The following is a 25,114-nucleotide window of genomic DNA, read 5'->3' as shown; positions in this document are numbered from 1 at the left end:
CGTTGCCAGGTTAGAGACCATTCTGTAGTTTATTTTTTTTAGAAAAAATAAAAGTATGTAGGCATCTAGATTTTTTTTGGAACCATGTATAGAATTGAAATTCAAAATACTTTTAAATATACAATCAAAAGGAGTTAATAAGACACGGAGGCCCATGGGCTTTCTCGAGCCCGCTCGGCACTCCAGGCCGATATGTGGCATTCACGAAACAGGGCAGCGAAAGTGAACACCGCCACTAGTCCCTTGCCATGATAGCCTCCGTCTCTCTCCATCCCCAATCTCGGGCCTTGAGCACACCGAGTCCAAGCCCCGAAGCCTCCTGACACTGGTTACTGGGTACCTTCTGCTTGGTACTCCATGCGAGGACGACAATGGTGATCATTCATATTAGTTAAACTATTTTCTAGGGTGTTTGGATTTCTCAACTAATTTTAGCCACTAACTATTAGCTATATTGTATTTAAACACCCACTATGATACCAAAATGACCGCGAGCACGATCGGTCATTCTCGTGTCATCTCCCTACCTACTACCATGAGCACGATCGGTCATTCAGACCCAACATCAGTGGCTCGCTGGCTGCTAGTCCAACGTCACCGAACCAGAAAATCAACACAGGCAGAAGGTTACCTGTCCGTTATTTTTTTTCCTTTGTCAGGGACGCAAGTTGGCACTGTGGCAAGTGATCTAGAGGCAATAAATTCCAGCCTGCCGGGTGGCCTCGAACGCGACCAAAGTTGCGTGAAAAAAATTCTAGACCACTGGACACTTACACCCTATTGTTTACCTCTAGACTATATAATCCAGCTTAAATAAATAAAAATACAAACAAACGATACAAACTATCGAGGTAGATTATTTAATCTAGGTACCTAGATTATGATAATCCGTAGACAGATCATTAGGTGCTTATTTTTAGATTGTTATTTGCCTTTTTACTACCCACCAATAACTTATGTAAACATACATCTCTAATAAGATTATATAATCCTAAGGCAAACAAACAAACTCTTAGTCATTTCAATAATTAATGACGATAACATCATGATGACTGTTCGGATTCATATGAATGATTTTTTATTTCTCTAAGTATGGAAATTGCTTTGGTTTTTAAAGGATAAATGGCAAGATTATGGATGCCCTGGTTTTGACACCTATAGAGTAGTTTAAGATTTTCTTCTTCTTCAATTGTACTTAAAAAAAGGATATGAACTAATAGATTGACCTATGTGAGTCTAATTAATTTATTGTGGTGTACACTAGTTATTTTCAGCTCTAGTTAACTTAGATAACGCCTAAAAGTAGTTTGGAACAAACCCCGTGTACAATTATTTCGAATTTAAAAGTGTTTAGAAGGTTTTAGATGTGTTGGAACCTGAGAATCAGTCTCGTCGGACTAATGGAGATGGTGTGATGCCTCCACATGGATAGCCGGCGACTCCATATATATTGGACCATGTGAATAGGGTCATCAGACTATTGCAAATGAGTACAAGTATCAACACAATCAGACCAGAGAGATTCAGGGTGCATCGAACATACGATGTTAGGGTTCTTCCTATTGGATCGTCGATCCCTATAAACATGGTGACAATCAGACAAATGGGCTTCGACCCGAAGCTCTCCAAAACGTGACCAGAGATGTTTCATGAGCAATACATTCGTCCGAGTTGAGCGTTAACCGGTACATCTGACACAATAAGTATATATTGACCGTTATGCCTTAAGAAGCATGACCCCAATGCTTGGCGTGATCCGACACTCACAGGTTTTGCCCAGATTTACTAAACCGACTAGTTGGCTAGTTGGGGGTTATGTCCATTTTATCTCTTTCCCATTCTAACATCTAAAGAAAACCATTTCAAGTGTAAGAAAGAGCTACTAAGCACTTAATTAGCAGCCTTACTAGCGCAGTGAGAAACTAGCGTGCACTCAAGTGAGAGTAGTGTACTCCGGCTCCGTGCGGCAGGGTCCTGCCTCCACGGGCGTTGCCGTGTTAGGGACCATTCTGTAATTTATTTCTTCTAAAAATACAAGTAGTTAGGCATCTAGTTTTTTTTGGAACCAGGTATATAATTGAAATTTAAAATACTTTTAAATATAAAAAACAGAAGGAGTTAATAAGACACAGAGGCCCATGGGCTTTCTCGAGCCCGCTCGGTACTCCAGGCCGATATGTGGCATTCACGGCACGGGACAAGGCAGCGAAAGTGAACGACTGAACGCCTCCAGTCCCTTGCAATGGCAGCCTCCGTCGAGTCTTTTGCTATTATAACACTCATTTAAACAGGTTTCTATCTTATAGTATCTACAAATTTAACTTCTCTAAAATAGTATATATAAGTTAATCTCTTCTCTAAAATAGAATTAAGTGTCTTTTTACTCATTTTTTTTCTTCATATTCATTTTCCAGCCGTGAATGATATGCTTCAATTTATTTTGTCACCATGTACGCAGGAGCCTAAACGTTGTGCTGACGGCCGAACTCTGACATGTTGTTTCTGTTCACGTTCACCATCAAGCTGCAATAAAAATTTGCACAGCCATGAATCTGGAACCATACAGCTCATTGTTCAAATATGAAGTTCCATGCAACTCACTGTTCAAATCTGAAAGGGACGGGAACCAATCTGCTTCCTGATATCTTTTGTTGATCTAAACTTGCTTTCTGCATGAACCAGCTGCTTCAACTTACTTCAGTACTGCAATATGAATTTCTTGAGAATAAAGTTTATACTCTGCATCTTGGTAGCAATATTTCCGAACGTAAAATAAAACCGCTCGGATGTTCGGTCACATATAGCAATGTGGGAGCATTATGATCTACAAACAAAATCTTTAGGAATATTTCGATATTTTACTGCTAGGAAAATAAGAAAGGAGAGTAAAAAGGTACTTAATACTATTATAGAGAAGAGATTAAGTTATAGGTACCATTTTAGAGAAGTAAATTTGTAGATACTAGAAGAGAGAAGCTTGTTTAAATGACTGTTATAATAGCAAAAGACTCGCCTCCGTCTCTCTCCATCCCCAATCTCGGGCCTTGACTCCTTGAGCACAGCACACCGAGTCCAAGCCCCGAAGCCTCCTGACCTTGGTTACTGGGTAGCTTCTGCTTGGTACTCCATGCGAGGACGACAATGGCGATCGCCGCCGTCCCCGCCTCCCTCCCCTTCGTCCTCCTCCCTCCGAGGCTGTTCCGCGGGAGGGCGGTGAGGTGGCCGCGCCCGATTAGGGCTTCGGCGTCGACCAACGCCGGTGACGTTGCAGGCGGAGAGCGGAAGTTTGGGGCTCTGGTGAGCAGGGTGGGAGATCTGAGGGCGCTCGTAGCCTCCGTGCCTCCTGCTGTTGCTTCGGTAAGGACTCCCTTGGTTAGTGTCACGAGATGGTTATTGCTGTGGAGGGGAGGGATACTAATCTAGTAGATAAACTGAGACAGTGCGACGAGTGCCAGGGAGGTTTTGTTTTGAACGAAGCAAACGCAAAACATAGCTGTGTTTCCTATGGTTCTATAAACAACTAAGTGGCATATCGATATTAATTTGGACGGACGATTTGTTGAATTGATTAGTACACAGTGGCAGTATGAATCTAGTGCCTGCATAGATAGGTTGAAGACACGGAATGTAGAATGCTATCATCTGTGATTAGACATCCTTGTTTCTCTGTCCATGATTCTCATCCAGGATACCTTAAAGGTCATCAACTATTTTTTTAGCACATTAGGGAATTGGTCGAATGGTGTAGCCCTTGTTCTTTCTGAACATCCGCCCTGCCATTTCCGGGTTTTACCAGGGGTGCAAACAGTCCGATACGACCTGATACATATGGATACAAATACAAATAGCTACAATGTTTCTCGGATTCAGATTTGAATACGAGTAACGTCACCTATGTCCAATAGGATATGAATGGATATCGACATCATATATATGTGATTTGAGTATTCTTATACGGATACATTATCGGATATTGAATATCCGGACTTGGATACGGATGTATCTAAACTCCTCTAACGGATTCGAACTCACATATGGTTGGAGTATATCTGTACCCTTTGCACCCCTAGTTTTTGCAATACATGCATTTTATTTATTATTTATTGTGTGCCTTCCTTTTATTCTTTTAGCATAAACCAAATACCTTTTTCTGCTTTAACATGCTCATTATTGAGTTGTACCAGTGGCATGTTGTGTACTTGATGTTCTTACTTTCTATTTTCATACAGATGCAGAAAAACATTGGCCCAAATTTTGTTGCTGGTTTCTGTGTTAGCATGGCATTTGTGGCTGCTGCTGCAAGACAGATCTCCTTAAGAAGTCGAGAGCATGTTAGTAAAGGTTCTGTTGCTGATCTTGTAAGGCGTGGCCAGTTAAAATCAGGGCAACGAGGGATGTATGTCACTATTTCCTTTAAGTTGCATTTTGTATTCTCGCTGATGCATTGCTGGGTTTATGGATGCTTGATTATCGTTTGAACTATAGCCTCTGTTTCAACGATCGCGTTTTAACGCAAGACTTGGTTGGTCATGTTTTAACATAAGATTTGAAAGTTGAAACTTGTCTATGTGACTTGGTTGGTCATGTTCCATTGTATACTAATTCATTTTCTGTGAAATAATGTTACCATTGTACTTATACTTTTGAGGAGTTGATGTCCCTAGTTACTTGTTCCATGCCATTGCTAAGCCTCACCATAGTATCCATATGTTTTCTGGTATAGGCTTGGGAATTCAACTTTCAAAAACTAATTACATGGTTCGCTTGAATGCAGACATAAATGGTCAAGTGAACCTTTTCTACGTGCTTCTAAACTTTTGAGTTGTGCAATAATCATGACTGAAATAATTCCTTTCCTGCAGTGCAAAGCTCCGTACATACGATGATCCTTTCAATAACCCGTTAGTAAAGATTGATGAGGGTACATCTACTGCACAAATGTTTGGCAAGGAGTACCGTTTGGCTCCTGTTAGGCTTACGAAAGAGCAGCAAGAAATGCACCAGAACAGGAGATCGCGTGCATATCAGTGGAAAAGGCCAACCGTGTTTCTCAGGGAAGGTGATTCCTTACCTCCAGATGTTGATCCGGATACAGTTAGATGGATTCCAGCAAACCATCCCTTTTCTGCTGCTTCAAGTGAAGTGGATGAGGAGACCGCCAAACAAAATGTCTACCAAAAGGATGGCATCCCATCCCGTGTCAAGGCTGAGCATGAAGCTTTGCAGGCAAGGCTAGAGGCCTCAAACGATGTGAGTGCTTCATCGATGAACATGATCTTGATTGACATTTAAAATGACAAGAATATATATATATCTATTAGATCCCCCCTTCTGCCAAAAAATGATTATATTGATTGATAAAACTCCAAGCCTAGTCTGACAAAAGAACCAGTCGCATCGTGTACTTTTATTAATCACCAGCCTTCAAGAATAACGATTCTGAATCCCAACGCTGCTTTGCAGGTTACCAGACTCCCTTCGGATCCAAGGAGTATTCAGCGTAATGAGAGACCAATGAGATTGTCAGGCAAGCCATCTGAACATCTTCAGAGCTCCAAGTTTGAGAACCAAGATAGACAACTGGCTACTGAGTCTGGTAAACATAGCTCTGAATCTCTGATGGATGTTTACAATCAAACGAGCCGGAAGGGCAATAAAAATTGTGTACTTCAGCTCTTCGAAGACATTTGCTTTGTTACGTAGTGTTATCAGCTTTTAGGCTGTAGCTGTAGATAGAGAAGTTTTGGAACAGTGAGCTTATACGGCTTACCGGTTTACATAGTGAGCAGTTAATATGCGAGTTGCTTGACGTGTTGGGACCGAATGGATAATTATTTTGACGAGCACATGGGTATTGTTGTATTGGGGACCTTCACCAAACGATTTCCAGGACTATAGGGTAGGCTAGGCAAATTGGCATTGGACAAACTTGACCCGGGTCTCACCCACTTGGCGCGATCAAAAGATTTGAATGGGATGCATTATAGTTATGGGCATAGCGTAACGCAAGGCAGCAAAACGGAGCAACCTCAACGGTTTGAATGGTGGCGTTGCCATGGCCGCCACCCGTCTCCGCCGCCTGCTTCTGACGGACATCGCCCATCCGGTAGACCTTCCTGGTCGTGCCGGGCACCTGACGGAAGCCAAGGATCTCATTGACGAGATGAGCATGAAACCAACCGCTGAGATTTGGGGAGCTCTTAATTAGCGCCTGCAAGATACATGGCAGCAACAAGCTCGCTGAACTTGCAGCTAAATATGTGTTTGAGCTGGACTCTACCTATTCTGGGAGCTACATGCTTATGGCGAAGATCTATATATGCTGATGCTGGGGAATCAGATGATTCCGCACAGATAAGGAAGCTGATGAGGGACAGACCGACAGAGGGATACAAAATAACCCCGGGCTATAGCTGGATGGAGGTTGACAACAAGGTCCACGTCTTCAAAGCGGATGACGTGAGCCATATCCCCAGGTGATCACGATTCCGAAGTAGCTGGATCAGTTCATGGACAAGATCGTGCACCTGGGCACATGAGATGAGCTAGCTGTAGCGTTTGGGCTCGTGAGCTTGCCCGTACCTGCATATGATTTTTTTTTTTTGACGAGAGGAGGACCCCATTTCTATTATTGTCATAACAGAAATACAAAGTGGTTCAGATAGTTTCCACACTACCAACGCAAAATAACAGGAAGAACCCGCAAACAGAAGCGCTGACGAGCCAATCCGCTTCGGATGACTCAGAACAGCCGGGTCCCCTACCAGGCAACATGCCAACCGACGAGTTTAGAGTTTTACATCACACAAGTACCAGACCATACGACATAACAGACAGCAGCAAAAATAGAGCGAGTTCGTGACAAAGCTAACACCAGGCGAGCAGTCACGTCATGACTCAACGCCCGTGTGGCTGCAGCATCCCTTCCATCTCATCGCCCGACCCGAGGATCCGATTTCCTCTAGCACTTGCAGCACGAACCAGCATCTTGGCGCCCTCTTGCAGAAGGTCCTGGAGCTCTTTCTTGCTAAGCCCTGCCCAAGAAGACACAAGAGCACCCGCATGGCATATGATCTCATTAGGAGAATTTACAAGCACATGATCAAAACACATTTTATTTCTGGCTTTCCAGATAGCCCAACAAATTGCTGAAATCAGAATAACATGAACAACATTGTCACAGTTGAGGTGTTTCCGAAGCCACCTATAGCAAGACTCCACGTTGTTTGGAATATGATGAGTATCCAGACATTTCGCCACAGTTCCCCAGATCACTCTATCAATAGGGCAAGTGAAAAAGAGATGCTCAATGTTTTCAGCATGAGGGCAGAAACAGCATGAAGGGTCCCCAGACCACTTCCTCCTAATCAAATTATCCTTAGTCAACAACCTGTTATTCTCTAGGAACCACATAAAAAATTTAATTTTCGGAGGGACCTTGCTTTTCCAAATGTGCTTTTTGCCAAGACCAGAGATGTTATTTGACAAACTGTTATACATTGATTTAACGGTAAAGGTTTTCTTCCCTCCCCATTTCCACTGAACAGTGTCAGGAGAATCTTGAAACTCGAAGTTCTCACAATCACCGCAAATTGATATCCATCGAATCTCATTTTCATTATTTAGCCATCTTCTGAAGGACAATTGCCAATTTTTTATTCTTGCATCTTTAACTAGAATAAACTTGTCATCACAAATCTCATATAATTCGGGATCAATTGTACATAAAGGCCTCTCATTTACCCAGCTGTCTAGCCAGAATCTGGACTTATCTCCACACTTAGTTGTGATTTGTCTGCCTTTCAGGTAGAAAGCTCTGATTTTCATCAAGTCTTTCCATACAGGGGAGTCAGAGTTTCTCACTTTTATATTGTATAAGTCTTTTCCATGAAAGTATTTCTTGACAATTATCTTTTGCCAAAGACTCGATTCATTTTCAATCTTCCACCACCATTTACAAAGAAGGCTTATGTTTAAAGCTTCAAGATTTTTAATGCCCAAACCTCCATTTTTCTTTGTGTGACAAACTTTGTTCCAATTTACCAAGTGATACTTTTTTTTCCTCCACCACCTTGCCAAAGAAATCTTCTTCTTTTGGCATCTAGCTTTTTAATAGTAGTTTTTGGAAGAAGATACATGGACATATGATAAATAGGTGAATTAGTCAAGCAAGCATCAATAAGGGTAATTCTCCCAGCCATGGATAGGCAATTTCCTTTCCATGTTTCAAGTTTCTTATCAAATTTTTCTTCAAGCCCAATCCAGTCTGCAATGCGAAGTCTATTGGGGCTCACAGGGACACCTAAGTATTTCATAGGCAAAGTACCAATCTGGCATTTGAAAAGATCAGCAAAATTTGTTGTTGTTTCCTCATCACCATTTATTACAAAAATCTCACTCTTGAGAAAGTTTATTTTCAAACCAGACATCAGCTCATACATATACAGGAGCAATTTCAGATTTCTAGCTTTTTCAAAGTCATCTCCAATACAAATGATAGTGTCATCAGCATATTGTAAAATTATGAGACCATTAGGGATAATGTGACTGCATAAACCAGTAATAGCATTATTCTCTTGTGCCTTAATAAGGATTCTAGCCAAACTGTCAGCAACAAAGTTAAAGAGAATAGGTGATAGAGGGTCACCCTGTCTCACTCCCTTATGACTTATTTGTGTCAAAAACTATAACCCGTACCCGTCTGTTGCTGCATTATACGCTGCATTATACGTGGGATGTGCGAGTTGGCCTCAGGTCAGGCTCTTGGGATACACACAAAACGGGTGTTTCTGAGGAGTCAGGCTCTGCTGGTGTAACCATTAATCTTCTCTAACAATGTATTATCATATGATTAGTGTCTATTAAAGAATTTTAATTTATTTAGAAGTGGATTGATGCTTGATAAGGTAAACTATAGATTATTATAACATCATCACATGAAAAATAATAAAATTGAGTAGCTTTTGAGCTCATGCAACAATTATTCATACAAGCAACCAAACAACATATCTAATGGATCACGCTGAAGTGTTGGACAACAATTGTATGTTCTAAGTCAGACCAACCAAAGCTAAACTCCCTAAATACATACAGCCAAATGAACCCTGCATACAACCAATCATCTCTTAGAGCATCTCCAACAATGTCTTAAACTAGTGCATCAAATTGAAATATGTGGCTCTACACAGGAAAAACTACTCCAACAGTGCCCTATTTCATAAAATTTTGTCAAAAAACTATAGGATACCCTCTCAAGTGACTCAAATATACTACACAGTAGTGGGCTGCCCTATAATCTAGATTTGAGGCTTTACTGTTGGAGCGGGGTGTTTTGTTGGTGCCCTAAATTCTATAAAATATACTTATTTTCAAATTATAAGGTATTTTTATAGGTCACGTTGTTGAAGATGCTCTTAGTCCACCTAGAACTCACTAACTCACTTCTTCCTCTTCTTAGAACACCTTCTCCCCTCCTGCACACACCTTGAATCAAGAATCTCGCAGTTGGCTATGTAGCTGTAATATGGCGGCAGGTGCGACGTCCACAAGACAGCCTCAAATTTCCCTTTTGGCGTAATTCTTCCATACATGACTTCATCAACGGTTACCTTTGGAACCTCTTCATGGCGGGACGACCTGGCTACGCGGTGCCTGTCAACTCGGACATACTGATGCATATTTGATATTGTACACAGATTGTAGTGTCCATTGTTTCCGGCGGGCCTGCTTCTGCTTGATGAATTATTTGGGCGACCACCATTACTGCATGGGACTAGGTTTTCCTCCCCGTTCCATCGAACACACGCAAGAACCCTGCGCCAGTGCTGCGCGCTGGCATTAGCTTTCAGAAGGGCGGCGATGTTCTTTGAATTCGCATGAGAGCCCGTGAAGCCCCCGAACAGAGCATCTTGCCCGTAGTACTCCTCGAATATCTCCATGGCTATGGACGCGAGCTTGGGCTGGTCTTCGGCGCACGCGCTTCCGAACAGAAGCACCTTGAAGAAGTACCAGCACGCCTCTCGAGGGAAGAAGTCCAGCCGTATAGCCTCTGTGGTTCCGAAGTTTGCTGCTCTCTCTGATCTGCTTGTGACTATGATCTTGCTGCCACCGGGAAGGCGACATCGTCGAGTGGCGGCGGATAACTGCCTCCTCCATGCTCCCTCTTCCACGTCCCTGTCCAGCTCGATCACGACCAGCAGTTTCCCGTCCTTCTGGCCGCTGTTTTCGTACCTGATGACCCCTCCGTCGTCCATACCCTTCTTCTCCTTCGTTCCGCCGCCTGGGCTTTCTTCTACCGACTCCTCTGCGCCGAACAAGACGATCCGAGAGAAGTGCTGGCGCACCCTCACGTCATGGCAAACATGCTCCACTAGCGTGCTCTTCCCGACTCTTCCTCGCCCGATGATCGGCAGAACACCCACGGCTGGAGGAGGCTCCCTCTGCAGCAGGAAACGGATCGTTCGCTCCATCTCTGCGTGGCGGCCAAACATGCACCGCTCGAGCACCAGGTGCATGCTGTACGGTTGGCGAAACATCGGTGGGTAGCTTCTCACAAAGGCTACGCACTCGTGCATGTCGGCCGCCATGTTCTGCACGCAATCAAGCGTCAGTTCTAGCTCCTCTCTGTTGCCTTGCGTACTAGTAGTGACAGTAGCAGCCGCAGAGGGCGGAAACCGCCGCCGCTTCCCTGGATGAGCGTTCGCCTTTGCTGCTGTTGCTGCTTCGTCGCCGTCAAGGTACTTGAACCTGTCGAGCACGTAGTAGCCCCTGTACATCGCTTTGCGCAGCTCTTTGAGCTGCTGAAGCATCCCCGTGTTCGTGACGAACCTCCCGTCGGCCTCCTCGACGGTGATCGCGACCCGGAGCAGCGCCCTCTCCAGTCTCTGCAGGCTCTCCTGCTCGGACAGCCCTGCAGCGGGCGAGGTCGTGTACTTGTTGATCAAGAACGATAGGCATCTGCTGAAGACCTCACCTACAGCAGCAGAAAGTAGAGCCTCCATTTTTGGAGCTCTCCTCCTAGCTCACAGCACAGGGATGATGCAGCTGAACTGGTGGAAGGGAGATGCAAGTGTTTTATCAAATAATACTGATATTACTCTTCTTGTGTTGCCATACCCATATACTGCTGGCTTTATATATAGCCATGGAGAGGTGTAGTCAAATGTACAAGGACATGGCCCTACAACGTATTAATATTATTATGTGAAAAAAAAAACAATGTATATTTTGACAGTCAATGGCATAATAAAGGCGGCTGCTAGGACCTAAAACGCAGAGTCAAAGCGCTGCGAAAAATGCGGAGTCAAAGGGCTCCGTCGTTCAAAGCCTGACTACCATTGACTGAACGAATTGCATTATATTTTTCTCATCAATTATTGGGAGGGGTAATTTGGCCCCACAAGTATTTTTAATTTAACACAGCATGTATATATATTTTGACCTGGAAGAGGGAGTCTGGGATTCATGTGTGCGCACGCCGGCTAGCTACCTCGTTTACTTCCTATTCCGTCGTGGTATGCCGTAATGCCGTATACATGACCATGTTGTATAAAACATTTATTTGTTAACATTACTTGATGCTTTAAAATATTATACTAGACACGTAGAAAAATATTAATAACATTTTGTATATCTAAATACGTTTGTTATTAAAATCAAACGATACCAGCAGCACAATTTAGACGTCCCTAAATATCAATATTATATATAATATATATTTAGTCTAAGTTTAAAATAGTTAACCTTTCCATAAAAGAGAATGATTAAATAAACACCATACGTGCTTAAAATCACAAGATGACGAGCCACATATCACGACATAGAGACACTATTAGGGGCGGACCTACGTTATGGGGAGCGGGGCACATGCCTCCACTCAATTTCCTTGCTTTAATGAACATTTTGTCTTATTTATTGTAGCTACAAAGATTTAGTAGTCACTAGACCTTCATTTAGACATCCACTCATATATTGGCCCCCCACTCAACCTTTATACTAGGCCTGCCCCTGATCACTATACGCCAATCATTGAGTTTATTTAGAAAAAGTCAAAATGAAATAAAAAAACAAAACTCACGATTCAGGTTCCCATATGCAATTTGATCAGTATAATAAAATGCTCCAAGCCGCAAAGGATGACATTTCTTTTCAGTCCACTAGGTAGAACCCTTCTCATATAATGACTTTAATGTCATTATTTTATAGTATCTCTGTACATCTATTCAGTTTCTTCAAACATACTGAAGATCTCGCATTACATGACTAGGTCTTCAGCACCTTAAAGACGAGGGACGAAACTATATCCCGAATTGGATATGACTTCCCCCATATATGGATGGTTGAATTTCTTCCAGTATCATTCTTTCTTTTTCTTTTCTTTTTTGTTTTTTTACCGGTGCTCTAAGTCTGTCCTAGTTCACGATCATCATCGAGCATCTTGTCACAAACAGTTATATGGCATCACACTGCACGGCCAAAATTATGAAATAACTAATGAACCATGTACAGTCCATAGATTACATAGCCTTGTGGGTGGACTATATATGAAGGTTTAGTTTTGGGAGCTAAAATATCGAAGAGAATTAGAGGGATTAAAACTTTCTTCTTATTTAAAATTAAATAAGAAGTGGATTTTATCCCATTCAATCCTCTTCGGTTTTATGGCTTCCAAACTAACCTGAAGGGTGAAAGAATAATGGAAGCGATGCATCTTTTGCAGCGTATTACGTGTTAATATATAGTCATCAAGTACGACTTGGAGATAAGACATTCTCGATGTCTTGGTCGTTTACAACTCCATATCTCGATCCTTTACAATTCTACGGTCACACCAAAATTGATTCGTAGCAAACTAGGTTACTCCTTCTAACACCTCTCGGACACAACTACTGAAAGGGAATTAGGCTTACACCTAGTTCCTAAATAATTTTGGTGGTTGAAATTGCCCAACACAAATAATTGGACTAACTAGTTTGCTCTAGTGTATAAGTTATACAGGTGAAAAAGGTTCACTCTTAGCCAATAAAAAGACCAAGTATTGGGTTCAACAAAAGAGCAAAGGGACAACCGAAGGCACCTCTGGTCTAAGGCACCGGACTGTCCGGTGCACCACCGGACAGTGTCCGGTGCACCAGAGGACTCCAACTCAAACTCGCCACCTTCGGGAAATTCTAGAGGCAACTCCACTATAATTCACTGGACTGTCCGGTGTACACCGGACAGTGTCCGGTGCTCCAAGGAAGAGCGGCCTCAGGAACTCGCCAGCTTCGGGAAACTGCAACGGCTGCTCCGCTATAATTCACCGGACATGTCCGGTGTACACCGGACTGTCCGGTGTAACTGCGGGGCAACGACTACTTCGCGCCAACGGTCACCTGCAACGGCATTTAATGCCCGCCAGAGCGCGCAGAAGTCAGGCACGCGCGTTGTGGCGCACCGGACACTCTACAGTACATGTCCGGTGCGCCACCGGACATCCAGGCGGGCCCAGAAGACAGTGCTCCAACGGTCGGATCCCAACGGGTTTGGTGACGTGGCTGGCGCACCGGACATGTCCGGTGTACACCGGACTGTCCGGTGCACCATACGACAGTCAGCCACACCAAACGGTTAGTTTGGTGGTTGGGGCTATAAATACCTCCAACCACCCACCATTCATTGCATCCAAGTTTTCCACTTCTCAACCACTTACAAGAGCTAGGCATTCAATTCTAGACACACCAAAGAGATCAAATCCTCTCCAATTTCACACAAGGCTTTAGTGATTAGCGAGAGAGATTTGTCGTGTTCTTTTGAGCTCTTGCGCTTGGATTGCTTCTTTTCTTTCTCACTTGTTGTTGTGATCAAAACTCCATTGTAATCAAAGCAAGAGGCACCAATTGTGTGGTGGCCCTTGCGGGGAAGTTTTGTTCCCGGCTTTGATTTGAGAAGAGAAGCTCACTCGGTCGGAAGGACCGTTTGAGAGAGGGAAAGGGTTGAAAGAGACCCGGTCTTTGTGACCACCTCAACGGGGAGTAGGTTTGCAAGAACCGAACCTCGGTAAAACAAATCAACGTGTCACACCTCTTATTTGCTTGCGATTTGTTTTGCACCCTTTCTCCCGGACTCGATTATATTACTAACGCTAACCCGGCTTGTAGTTGTGTTTATATTTGTAAATTTCAGTTTCGCCCTATTCACCCCCCCTCTAGGCGACTATCAATTGGTATCAGAGCCTGGTGCTTCATTAGAGCCTAACCGCTCGAAGTGATGTCGGGAGATCACGCCAAGAAGGAGATGGAGACCGGCGAAAAGCCCACTACAAGCCACGGGAGCACTTCATCGGAAGAGTCCCGCATCAAGAGGAAGGAGAAGAAGAAGGACTCCTCCAAAGGGAAGGAGAAGAAATCTTCTTCACACCACAAAGAGAAGAAGGAGAAATCCTCTTCCCACAAGCCGCATCGGAGTGGGGACAAGAAAAAGAGGATGAGGAAGGTGGTCTACTACGAGACCGATTCTTCATCGGCATCCACCTCCGGCTCCGACGCGGCGTCCGTCACTTCTAAGCGCCAAGAGCGTAAGAAGTATAGTAAGATTCCCCTACGCTACCCTCGCATTTCTAAACATACACCTTTACTTTCCGTCCCATTAGGCAAACCACCAACTTTTGATGGTGAAGATTACGCTAGGTGGAGTGATTTAATGCGATTTCATCTAACCTCGCTCCACAAAAGTATATGGGATGTTGTTGAGTTTGGTGCACAGGTACCATCCGTAGGGGATGAGAACTATGATGAGGATGAAGTAGCCCAAATCGAGCACTTCAACTCCCAAGCCACAACGATACTCCTCGCCTATCTAAGTAGAGAGGAATATAACAAGGTGCAAGGGTTGAAGAATGCGAAGGAGATTTGGGATCTACTCAAGACCACGCACGAGGGTGATGAACTCACCAAGATCACCAAGCGGGAAACGATCGAGGGGGGGCTCGGTCGCTTCCGTCTTCGCCAAGGGGAGGAGCCACAAGATATGTACAACCGGCTCAAAACCTTGGTGAACCAAGTGCGCAACCTCGGGAGCAAGAAATGGGATGACCACGAAGTGGTTAAGGTTATTCTTAGATCACTCATCTTCCTTAACCCCACTCAAGTTCAATTAATTCGTGGTAATCCTAGATACACACTAATGACTCCCGAGGAAGTTATCGGGAATTTTGTGAGCTTTGAATGTATGATCAAGGGCTCAAAGAAGATCAACGAGCTTGATGATCCCTCCACATCCGAAGCACAACCGGTGGCATTCAAGGCGACGGAGGAGAAGAAGGAGGAGTCTACACCAAGTATACAACCAATCGACGCTTCAAAGCTCGACAACGAGGAGATGGCTTTAATCATCAAAAGCTTTCGCCAAATCCTCAAGCAACAGAAGGGGAAGGATTACAAATCCCGTTCTAAGAAGGTTTGCTACAAATGTGGTAAGCCCGGTCACTTTATAGCTAAATGTCCATTATCAAGTGACAGTGACAGGGATAACGACAAGAAGGGCAAGAAGAGAGAAAAGAAGAGGTACCACAAGAAAAGGGGCGGCGATGCCCACGTGTGCCGCGAGTGGGACTCCGACGAGAGCTCCACCGACTCCTCCGACGACGAGGACGCCGCCAACATCGCCGTCACCAAGGGACTCCTCTTCCCCAACGTCGGCCACAAGTGCCTCATGGCAAAGGACGACAAGAGGAAGAAGGTTAAATCCAAATCATCTACTAAATATGAATCCTCTAGTGATGATAATGCTAGTGATGAGGAGGATAACTTGCGTACCCTTTTTGCCAACCTTAACATGGAACAAAAGGAAAAATTAAATGAATTAATTAGTGCTATTCATGAAAAGGATGACCTTTTGGATTCCCAAGAGGACTTCCTAATTGAGGAAAATAAGAAACATGTTAAGATTAAGAATGTTTATGCTCTAGAGGTAGAAAAATGTGAAAAATTAACTAGTGAGCTAAGCACATGCCATGACACTATTGCCAACCTTAGAAATGAAAATGCTAATTTGTTAGCTAAGGTTGATTCTCATGTTTGTAATGTTTCAATTTCCAATCCTAGAGATAATAATGATGATTTACTTGCTAGGATTGAAGAATTGAACATTTCACTCGCTAGCCTTAGAAATGAAAATGAAAAATTGCTTGCTAAGGCTAAAGATTTTGATGTTTGCAATATTACTATTTCTAACCTTAGAAGTGAAAATGACATATTACATGCTAAGGTTATAGAGTTAAAATCTTGCAAACCCTCTACATCTATTGTTGAGCATGTTTCTATTTGTGCTAGATGTAGAGATGTTGATATTAATGCTATACATGATCACATGGCTTTAATTAAACAACAAAATGATCATATAGCTAAATTAGATGCTAAAATTGTCGAGCATAACTTAGAGAATGAAAAATTTAAATTTGCTCGTATTATGCTTTATAATGGGAGACGCCCTGACATCAAGGATGGCATTGGCTTCCAAAAGGGAAACAATGTCAAACTTAATGCCCCTCCTAAAAGATTGTCAAACTTTGTTAAAGGCAAGGCTCCCATGCCTCAGGATAACGAGGGTTACATTTTATACCCTGTCGGTTATCCCGAGAACAAAATTAGGAGAATTCATTCTAGGAAGTCTCACTCTGGCCCTAATCATGCATTTATGTATAAGGGTAAGACATCTAGCTCTAGGCAACCAACCCGTGCTAAGTTGCCTAAAAGGAGAACTCCTAATGCATCAAATGATCATGACATTTCATTCAAAACTTTTGATGCATCATATGTTTTAACTAACAAATCCGGCAAGGTAGTTGCCAAGTTTGTTGGGGGCAAACACAAGGGCTCCAAGACTTGTGTTTGGGTACCCAAAGTTCTTGTTTCTAATGCCAAAGGACCCAAAACCGTTTGGATACCTAAAGTCAAGAACTAAACTTGTTTTGTAGGTTTATGCATCCGGGGGCTCAAGTTGGATCATCGATAGCGGGTGCACAAACCACATGACTGGGGAGAAGAAAATATTCTCCTCCTACGAGAAAAACCAAGATCCCCAACGAGCTATCACATTCGGGGATGGAAATCAAGGTTTGGTCAAAGGGTTGGGTAAAATTGCTATATCTCCTGACCATTCTATTTCCAATGTTTTTCTTGTAGATTCATTAGATTACAATTTGCTTTCCGTATCTCAATTATGCAAAATGGGCTACAACTGTCTCTTTACTGATGTAGGTGTCACTGTCTTTAGAAGAAGTGATGATTCAATAGCATTTAAGGGTGTGCTAGAAGGTCAGTTATACTTAGTAGATTTTGATAGAGCTGAACTCGACACATGCTTAATTGCTAAGACTAACATGGGCTGGCTCTGGCATCGCCGACTAGCACATGTTGGGATGAAGAATCTTCATAAGCTTCTAAAGGGAGAGCACATTTTAGGATTAACCAATGTTCATTTTGAGAAAGACAGGGTTTGTAGCGCATGCCAGGCAGGAAAGCAAGTTGGAGCCCATCATCCACACAAGAACATCATGACGACCGACAGGCCGCTTGAGCTACTCCACATGGATCTATTCGGACCGATTGCTTACATAAGCATCGGCGGGAGTAAGTATTGTCTTGTAATAGTGGATGATTATTCTCGCTTCACTTGGGTATTCTTTTTGCAGGAAAAATCTCAAACCCAACAGACCTTAAAGGGATTCTTGAGACGGGCTCAAAATGAGTTCGGCTTAAGGATCAAGAAAATAAGAAGCGACAACGGGACGGAGTTCAAAAACTCTCAAATCGAAGGCTTCCTTGAGGAGGAGGGCATCAAGCATGAGTTCTCTTCTCCCTACACTCTACAACAAAATGGTGTAGTGGAGAGGAAGAATCGAACTCTATTGGATATGGCAAGGACCATGCTTGATGAGTACAAGACTTCGGATCGGTTTTGGGCCGAGGCGGTCAACACCGCTTGCTACGCCATCAACCGGTTATATCTACACCGAATCCTCAAGAAGACGTCTTATGAACTCCTGAAAGTAGCCTAGAGGGGGGGTGAATAGGCTACACCTGAAAATTTTCACTAAAAACTTCGAAATAGGTTAAATTAAAGTTGCACTGGTGCAAACCGGTTCAGTCGATTTCAATCACGACTGAACAAGTTTGAACCCGCTCAACTTAAATTTGATAATCTATTGAACAAATGCGAAGTAGTGATGAATATAGCTAAAGATTTGCCCTACAAAAAAACTACTCAAATGAATAATATGAACCAACCACTAAATATAAAGCGCTTGACAAGAACACACAAGAACACGCGATATAACCCGAGGTTCGGCAACCACCACAAAGGTGTCCTACTCCTCGTTGAGGAACCCACAAAGGGTCGGGTCTTTTCCAACCCTAATCCTCCACAAGCCGACCACAAAGGTCAAGGCAATCTCTTCTCAAATCAGCTCAAGGAGAGAGTGATACAAACTTCTTGGGGTCGTCCACAAATTTGGAGACTCCCAACCAACCTCTAACCGTCAAGAAACACGAGGTTCCAAGAGTAACAAATCCGCACACGGTTAAGTTTGCAACGAGCTCAAGAACAAGAGAATGGGAGAATCGAGATGAAATTGACAGCGAGTTCGATCGAGTTCACCTCACACCAAGGGTCCTTCAAATGATTGAAGGAGATGCGATTGCGGGTGTGAAAGGTGAAATAAATGCTCTTGTTTGAAGGTTGGTCAGCCAAGAATTCGTGGGAGAGACCAGAGTAAATGAGAGAGAGAGTGTGTGAGGGGGTATATAAAGGATCCCCCAAAAGCTGGCAGCCGTTGGGAGAAAATGGGCAAAAACCGGTTGAACCGGTTTCTACCAGGGGGATCCCGGTCCACTGAGCTACTCAACCGGACACTCGACCGGTTTCAAAACCGGCTGAGTAGGGACAAAATTCGGCTCAACCGGTTTCTGAAAAATATCTGCTGCGACTTTTTCTGACAGCTCTGACTGTCAGACGGGTCAGAGCAGAGGTGGCAGATGAACAGTACCGAAACCGGTTGAACCGGTTTCAGGACCGGTTGAACCGGTATTGGGGGCTGAAACCAAATTTTGAGTATTTTGAGGAGAACAAAAGGGGAGACTTTGTGGGAAGTAAAATTTGTTTTTCTCAAGAGCATTCATGATCTGGGAAAATGATCTCCAAGGAATTTTCAAAAGATTTTGAACTTGGCTCGTTTCACAACTTACTTAACCGTAACGGATCCCTCTTAATTGTACGGTGATTCCTATGACTCAAGAATTATAAATTTAGCACCGCCGTTGTTTCTTAGCACTTGGAGCACGCCATTTGATGTGGAATTTTAAATCCGCTGTGCTTTATACTTTTATGCTCGTAAGATCTGTGCTTCTCCTGTCTGTAGAAATACTGTGTACATACTAGGAGCAAACTTGTTAGAATCTTAGTTTGTTTTGTCATTAATCACCAAAACCCTCAATTAGGGTTGATTGCACTTACAATCTCCCCCTTTTTGGTGATTGATGCCAAAACAAACTAGAATGGAAATAAGAATTAAAAGTTACAAGTACTTGCGAGATAAAATCTTTTGTGTATGTGTAGCTCCCCCTAAATATGTGCATGAGTTTTGCGATATTAACATTGACTTGATATGTCAATTTGCAACATATTTAGAGAGGGAGAACAATCAACACCATACACAAAAATGATGAGATATGAAACATAATTGGATAGAAAGAGTAAAAACACATTCAAGCTCATTATTGCATAGCATATGATATGAAAAAAAAATTCTACAGCTATTACAATAATGAGAGCTCGTCTCATCACATCATAAAAGTGTTTATGGCATTCGAGCCATGCATGCATCAAATAGTTATTACAAATCGAGTGTTCATTACAAAAATAAAAGGGGTACTGCATAAAGGGTACTGTATAATAAACGTTCTCCCCCTTTTTGGCATAAGAACCAAAAAGAGAGAGAGAAGCGTCAATCCAATGATCACCAGTGAGGAGGAGGATGATGAGGAGCGAAGAGGTGGTGCGCCAGGTCAGAGGCAAAGTGTTCCTCTCCAGACTGGGCTGGAGGAGGAGCACTGCCAGACGGGTCCTGGGGCGGAGGGTAAGAGGACGATTGTCTCGGATCCCCGTGAGACGGAGGCAGGACAAACTGCTCCGGATCATCAAAATAGGTTTCTTCTTCTTCGACGTCATCAGCTGTTGAAAAAGGCACCCCATATGCCTGCTGGTACCACTCGTTGACATCTGGAGGAGGAGGGTGGAGAGGTACATCAGGAGAACGGGGGGCGAAGGGAGTACCCAAAGCAGAAGCTTGACGACGTAGGTTGTCGTCGGTCTCCCGCTGACGTCGAGCCACCTCATGGACATCTGCAGCAATATTTCGGCACATGGAGAAGAAAGCCGCAAACCCGTGGGCCAAGCGGGCACCCATCCCACGACCACGACCTCGACCATGACCACGACCACGTGGTGTGGGAGATCTGCGGCCAGGGGAAGGGCGCGAGGCACCAGCAGCAGCAGACGGACCCGCAGATGTATGAGCACGAGAACTGGAGGGGGCTTTCCTGAGGCGCTTGGCTGGATTGTTGGGATCAATCCAGAAAGGAGTGTATGACTGATGTCGGGTACCTTTGTCAAATCTGAACTGGGTCACGACCTCAATCATCTTCATAATGAATGGAGCATGAAGACACCCCTTCAAAGGAAAGCAGGCGGCATGAATAATTTCCTGTCATATCATGTCAAAGACATTAATCCTTTCTGAGCTGATGGGTTTCATAAAAGAGAGCAAGACCTTGCTCTCCCCAAGAATGTTCATCTGATTACCCCCTTTTGAAATGAGGGTCATTCTGCAGAGGGAGTTGATATAACGATAATACTTATGAATGTTTGTCGACTCCCAATACTTCCCAGACTCAGAAAGATGAAGGTCCTTGGCTTCATCTCTAGTGGGCTGCCGGAAATCATGAATCTTGATTTTGTCGCCAGATATATCATCGTCAGAAAAACCAAGAATGTGAGCAAATCGACGATAGCTCACCTTATACCAACTACCTTCAATGAAGAAGTTCAGATAGGGGTAGTTGTAATGACTCTCCTCGTCAGCTAGCTTTATCCAAAGGGTGGAGTAGAATTGAGCAATCACTTCATCATTCCAATCATATTGGAATGTCATGATATTCTTCATCTGTTTCCTTTCACAGGCCCTCAATGCCTGTGACATTTCTGGATCCCCAATGGCTTCACAACCTTCCCAGTTGATATAACGTTGATGCAGGATAGGTTGATGCTTCTTGGGGAGAATGACGGAATTATAGAAATCCACGTGATGAAGTGTCCAAAAACGATTTCCATCGATCCTGGCATCGCGAATACGCAATACAGGATTTTGGAAACGAAGATCCTGGAGAAGAGCATAGCCTCCACTGGCAGTGAAGTCAGTGACTGGCTCATTGCCAGCACGCCGAGCCTCTGCCCGGTGGAGGACCAAGCCGCGAATCACAGGAGCGTGGGCCGGGGGAAGATCAACCTCATCGTCCTTCCCGCCATCATCATCACTTGCAGGCTCCCACGCCTGCGGATTCATCGCAGGTCGAGACCGACCGGAAGGATTCCGGGATGTCCGACCGCGAGCACTTTGAGACCCGGAGGCCTCAGCACCCGGCATGACATTGCCGCTTCCGCGCCCTCGCTTGGATCGAGAGCGAGGTGGAGTATCTCCGTGGATTTCCTGGTCATCCGAGGAGTCGGATTCGACCACAGATGGGTTCCTTCGACGCACCATTCTAAGAAATAAGAAATAGAACCTATGATGAGCAAGGATCAAACATGTTTGAGTAGAAACGCATAAGATATTGAGCATGCACTTCAACCGTTCATATGAGCGGTTCAACTACAACGAACAATATCAAATCGCTAATCTCAACAATGTTTGTGACAAATGAAGATAATTTAAGTGTTGCAATCACTTAAACTAAAATGTACCCAAGGAATGATACATTAGATAATCAAGAACGCGTAGGATCGAGTACAAGGAAATAAAATAGGGCAATACCTCGATCCGGAGATTGGGTCAAGAACTCCCAACGAGATGGAGGAAGATGATGGAAAGCGCCGGGATGGACGGATCTCCAACAGCTCTTCCAAAAGTGTGAGGGCTCGAGAGAGTTTTTGGAGTGGAGTGTGAAGGTGAGAGAGAGGAGAATGAGAGGGCGGCGGCGGCTGTAAAAAGAGACTGAGAAGGGAAGAGGAGAGAGGGAGACACATAAAAAGGGGAAGAGTCGGCCGCCAGAAAACCGAAAACCGGTTCAACCGGTTTCTGGTCAAACTGCACAGTAAAAGCGCGCAGAAAACGGTGTTGACTGCGCGAAAATCCTGGCAGTCTGACAGCACAGACTGCAAAACTGACAGCGCAGACTGCGCAGCTGTCAGCGCAGACTGCGCGCTGACTGACGGCGCGACGGCCAAAACCGGTTCAACCGGTTTTTATACCGGTTCAACCGGTTTCCACCAGGGAGAAACCGGTTGAGTGGCCTACTCAGCCGGTTTACTCAACCAGTTTCCAGATATTGCCCGGAAGGGCTTTAATAGCACTTAGCAAATATGACATGAGATATTTTAAAGATAAAAATGATATTTCTCATTTCATATTGCTCAAACAATCAATTTTCAACCATCAAATTTGATCAAAATTTTAGTTATTAAGTCACGTTTCGAGAATCCAAGATATTCAGTTCACTCCTAAGAAAACAAAACCTAGTCTCATCAAGGGGTTTTGTGAAGATATCGGCTAGTTGATTTTCGGTGCTCACATGAAATAGTTCGATATCTCCTTTGGCTTTGTGGTCTCTCAAGAAATGGTGTCTGATGTCAATATGTTTAGTTCTAGAGTGTTGCACTGGATTGTTTGCAAGTTTTATGGCACTCTCATTGTCACACAAAAGTGGAATTTTGTTAAACTCACAACCAAAATCTCTAAGGGTTTGCTTCATCCATAACAACTGTGCACAACATGCCCCAGCTGCTATGTATTCAGCTTCTGCAGTGGAAAGTGCAACACAATTTTGTTTCTTGGAACTCCATGACACCAAGGACCGCCCAAGGAATTGGCAAGTCCCAGTAGTGCTTTTTCGATCTACTTTGCAACCGGCATAATCTGAGTCAGAGTAGCCAAGCAAATCGAAAAGGGAGCCTTTAGGATACCATAATCCTAGGTTTTGGGTGTGGACTAAGTATCTGAGAGCACCTAGAGGGGGGGTGAATAGGTGATCCTGTGAAACTTAAAAACTTAAGCCACAAAACTTGGTTAAACGTTAGCACAGTTGATACCAAGTGGCTAGAGAGAAGGTCTTGCACAATACGATAATCACAAAGAATTCAACACAGAGAAGACACAGTGATTTATCCCGTGGTTCGGCCAAGTACAAAACTTGCCTACTCCACGTTGTGGCGTCCCAACGGACGAGAGTTGCACTCAACTCCTCTCAAGTGATCCAATGATCAACTTGAATACCACAGTGTTATACTTTTCTTTTCTTATCCCGTTCGCGAGGAATCTCCACAACTTGGAGCCTCTCGCCCTTACACTTTTGATGTTCACAAAGAATCACGGAGTAAGGAAGGGAAGCAACACACACAAATCCACAGAAAAATGCGCACACACACGGCCAAGAATCGAGCTCAAAAGACTATCTCAAAGTTCTCACTAGAACGGAGCTCGAATCACTGAGAATGACAAACAAATGCGCAAAGACTGAGTGTGGATGATCAAGAATGCTCTAAGGTTGCTTCGTATTTTCTTCCATGCGCCTAGGGGTCCCTTTTATAGCCCCAAGGCAGCTAGGAGCCGTTGAGCACAAATCTGGAAAGCCATTCTTGCCTTCTGTCATCGGGGGCACCGGACAGTCCGGTGCACACCGGACACTGTCCGGTGCCCGATTTCCTTCCTTAAATAGCGAAGCCGACCGTTGGCAGACTTGGAGCCGTTGGCGCACCGGACATGTCCGGTGCACACCGGACAGTCCGGTGCCATCTTCTAGCCGTTGGCTCAGCCACGTGTCTCGCGCAGATTGCGCGCCCGACCGTTGGCCTGGCCGACCGTTGGCTCACCGGACAGTCCGGTGAATTTTAGCCGTACGTCGCCGGTGAATTCCCGAGAGCGGCCACTTCGCCCGAGCCAGCCTGGCGCACCGGACACTGTCCGGTGCACCACCGGACACTGTCCGGTGCACCACCGGACACTGTCCGGTGTGCCAGACAGAGCTGAGTCTTGGCTGTACACAGCCAAGCCTTTTTCACCTCTTTTCTTTTCTTCTTCTTTCTGTTTCTAACACTTAGACAAGTATATTAGTACACAAAACCAATGTACTAAGGCTTAGAAACATACCTTTACTCTTGATTTGCACTTTGTTCATCCATGGGCATAGATTCACATTTAAGCACTTGTGTTGGCACTCAATCACCAAAATACTTAGAAATGGCCCAAGGGCACATTTCCCTTTCAATCTCCCCCTTTTTGGTGATTTATGCCAACACAACATAAAGCAACTAGAACAAGTGCAATATCACTTCAAATAAAAACTCAAATTTATTTTGATTCAATTTGGCATATATGGATCATCCTTTGCCACCACTTGGTTTGTTTTTGCAAATCAAACTCAAAATCCTATCTCTAAGTCAAATCCACTTGTAGAGACATAAAGAGAGGTTTTCCAAAGAAAATTGATTCAAGATTCCAAAAACTCCCTCTTTTTCCCATAATCAACACTTCTCCCCACAAGAGGCCAACTTTTGACAAAAGAGACAATGCAAGAGTTTTGACAAACCAAAAGCTCTATCCTACTGTTTTCAAAGTTTCTCAAGTGGTAGCTGATCCATTTATTGCTTTGGCCTTTATTTTCTCCCCCTTTGGCATCAAGCACCAAAACGGGATCAATCTTGGCCCTTTAACCCCATTGCCTCACCAAAATCTTCAATTAAGAGCAAATAGGCAATAAGAGTTTAAAGATGAACTTGGAATAAGTTACCCTCTCATCGGAGTGCAGTGGAAGTCTTTCACGGTCCAAGTCCACCTTTCCCTTTCAAACCTTCTTTGAGACTAAAA

At 44.0% G+C, this 25,114-nt stretch overlaps 1 protein-coding gene across 1 annotated transcript; it reads left to right on the top strand.

The window, feature by feature from the left end:
• The first annotated feature begins 3,031 nt into the window (after window positions 1-3,031).
• LOC100277044 (uncharacterized) lies at window positions 3,032-5,874 on the top strand. Its single transcript, NM_001367318.1, has 4 exons — window positions 3,032-3,357; window positions 4,230-4,396; window positions 4,863-5,250; window positions 5,464-5,874. Exons 1-4 carry the CDS (start codon window positions 3,142-3,144, stop codon window positions 5,701-5,703), a joined length of 1,011 nt encoding a protein of 336 aa, NP_001354247.1. The 5' UTR covers window positions 3,032-3,141; the 3' UTR covers window positions 5,704-5,874.
• The last annotated feature ends 19,240 nt before the right edge of the window (window positions 5,875-25,114 follow it).

The sequence above is a fragment of the Zea mays genome, chromosome 10, assembly GCF_902167145.1.
Source record: "Zea mays cultivar B73 chromosome 10, Zm-B73-REFERENCE-NAM-5.0, whole genome shotgun sequence".
NCBI lineage: Eukaryota > Viridiplantae > Streptophyta > Magnoliopsida > Poales > Poaceae > Zea > Zea mays.
This window is presented reverse-complemented; position numbering and strand designations above follow the sequence as displayed.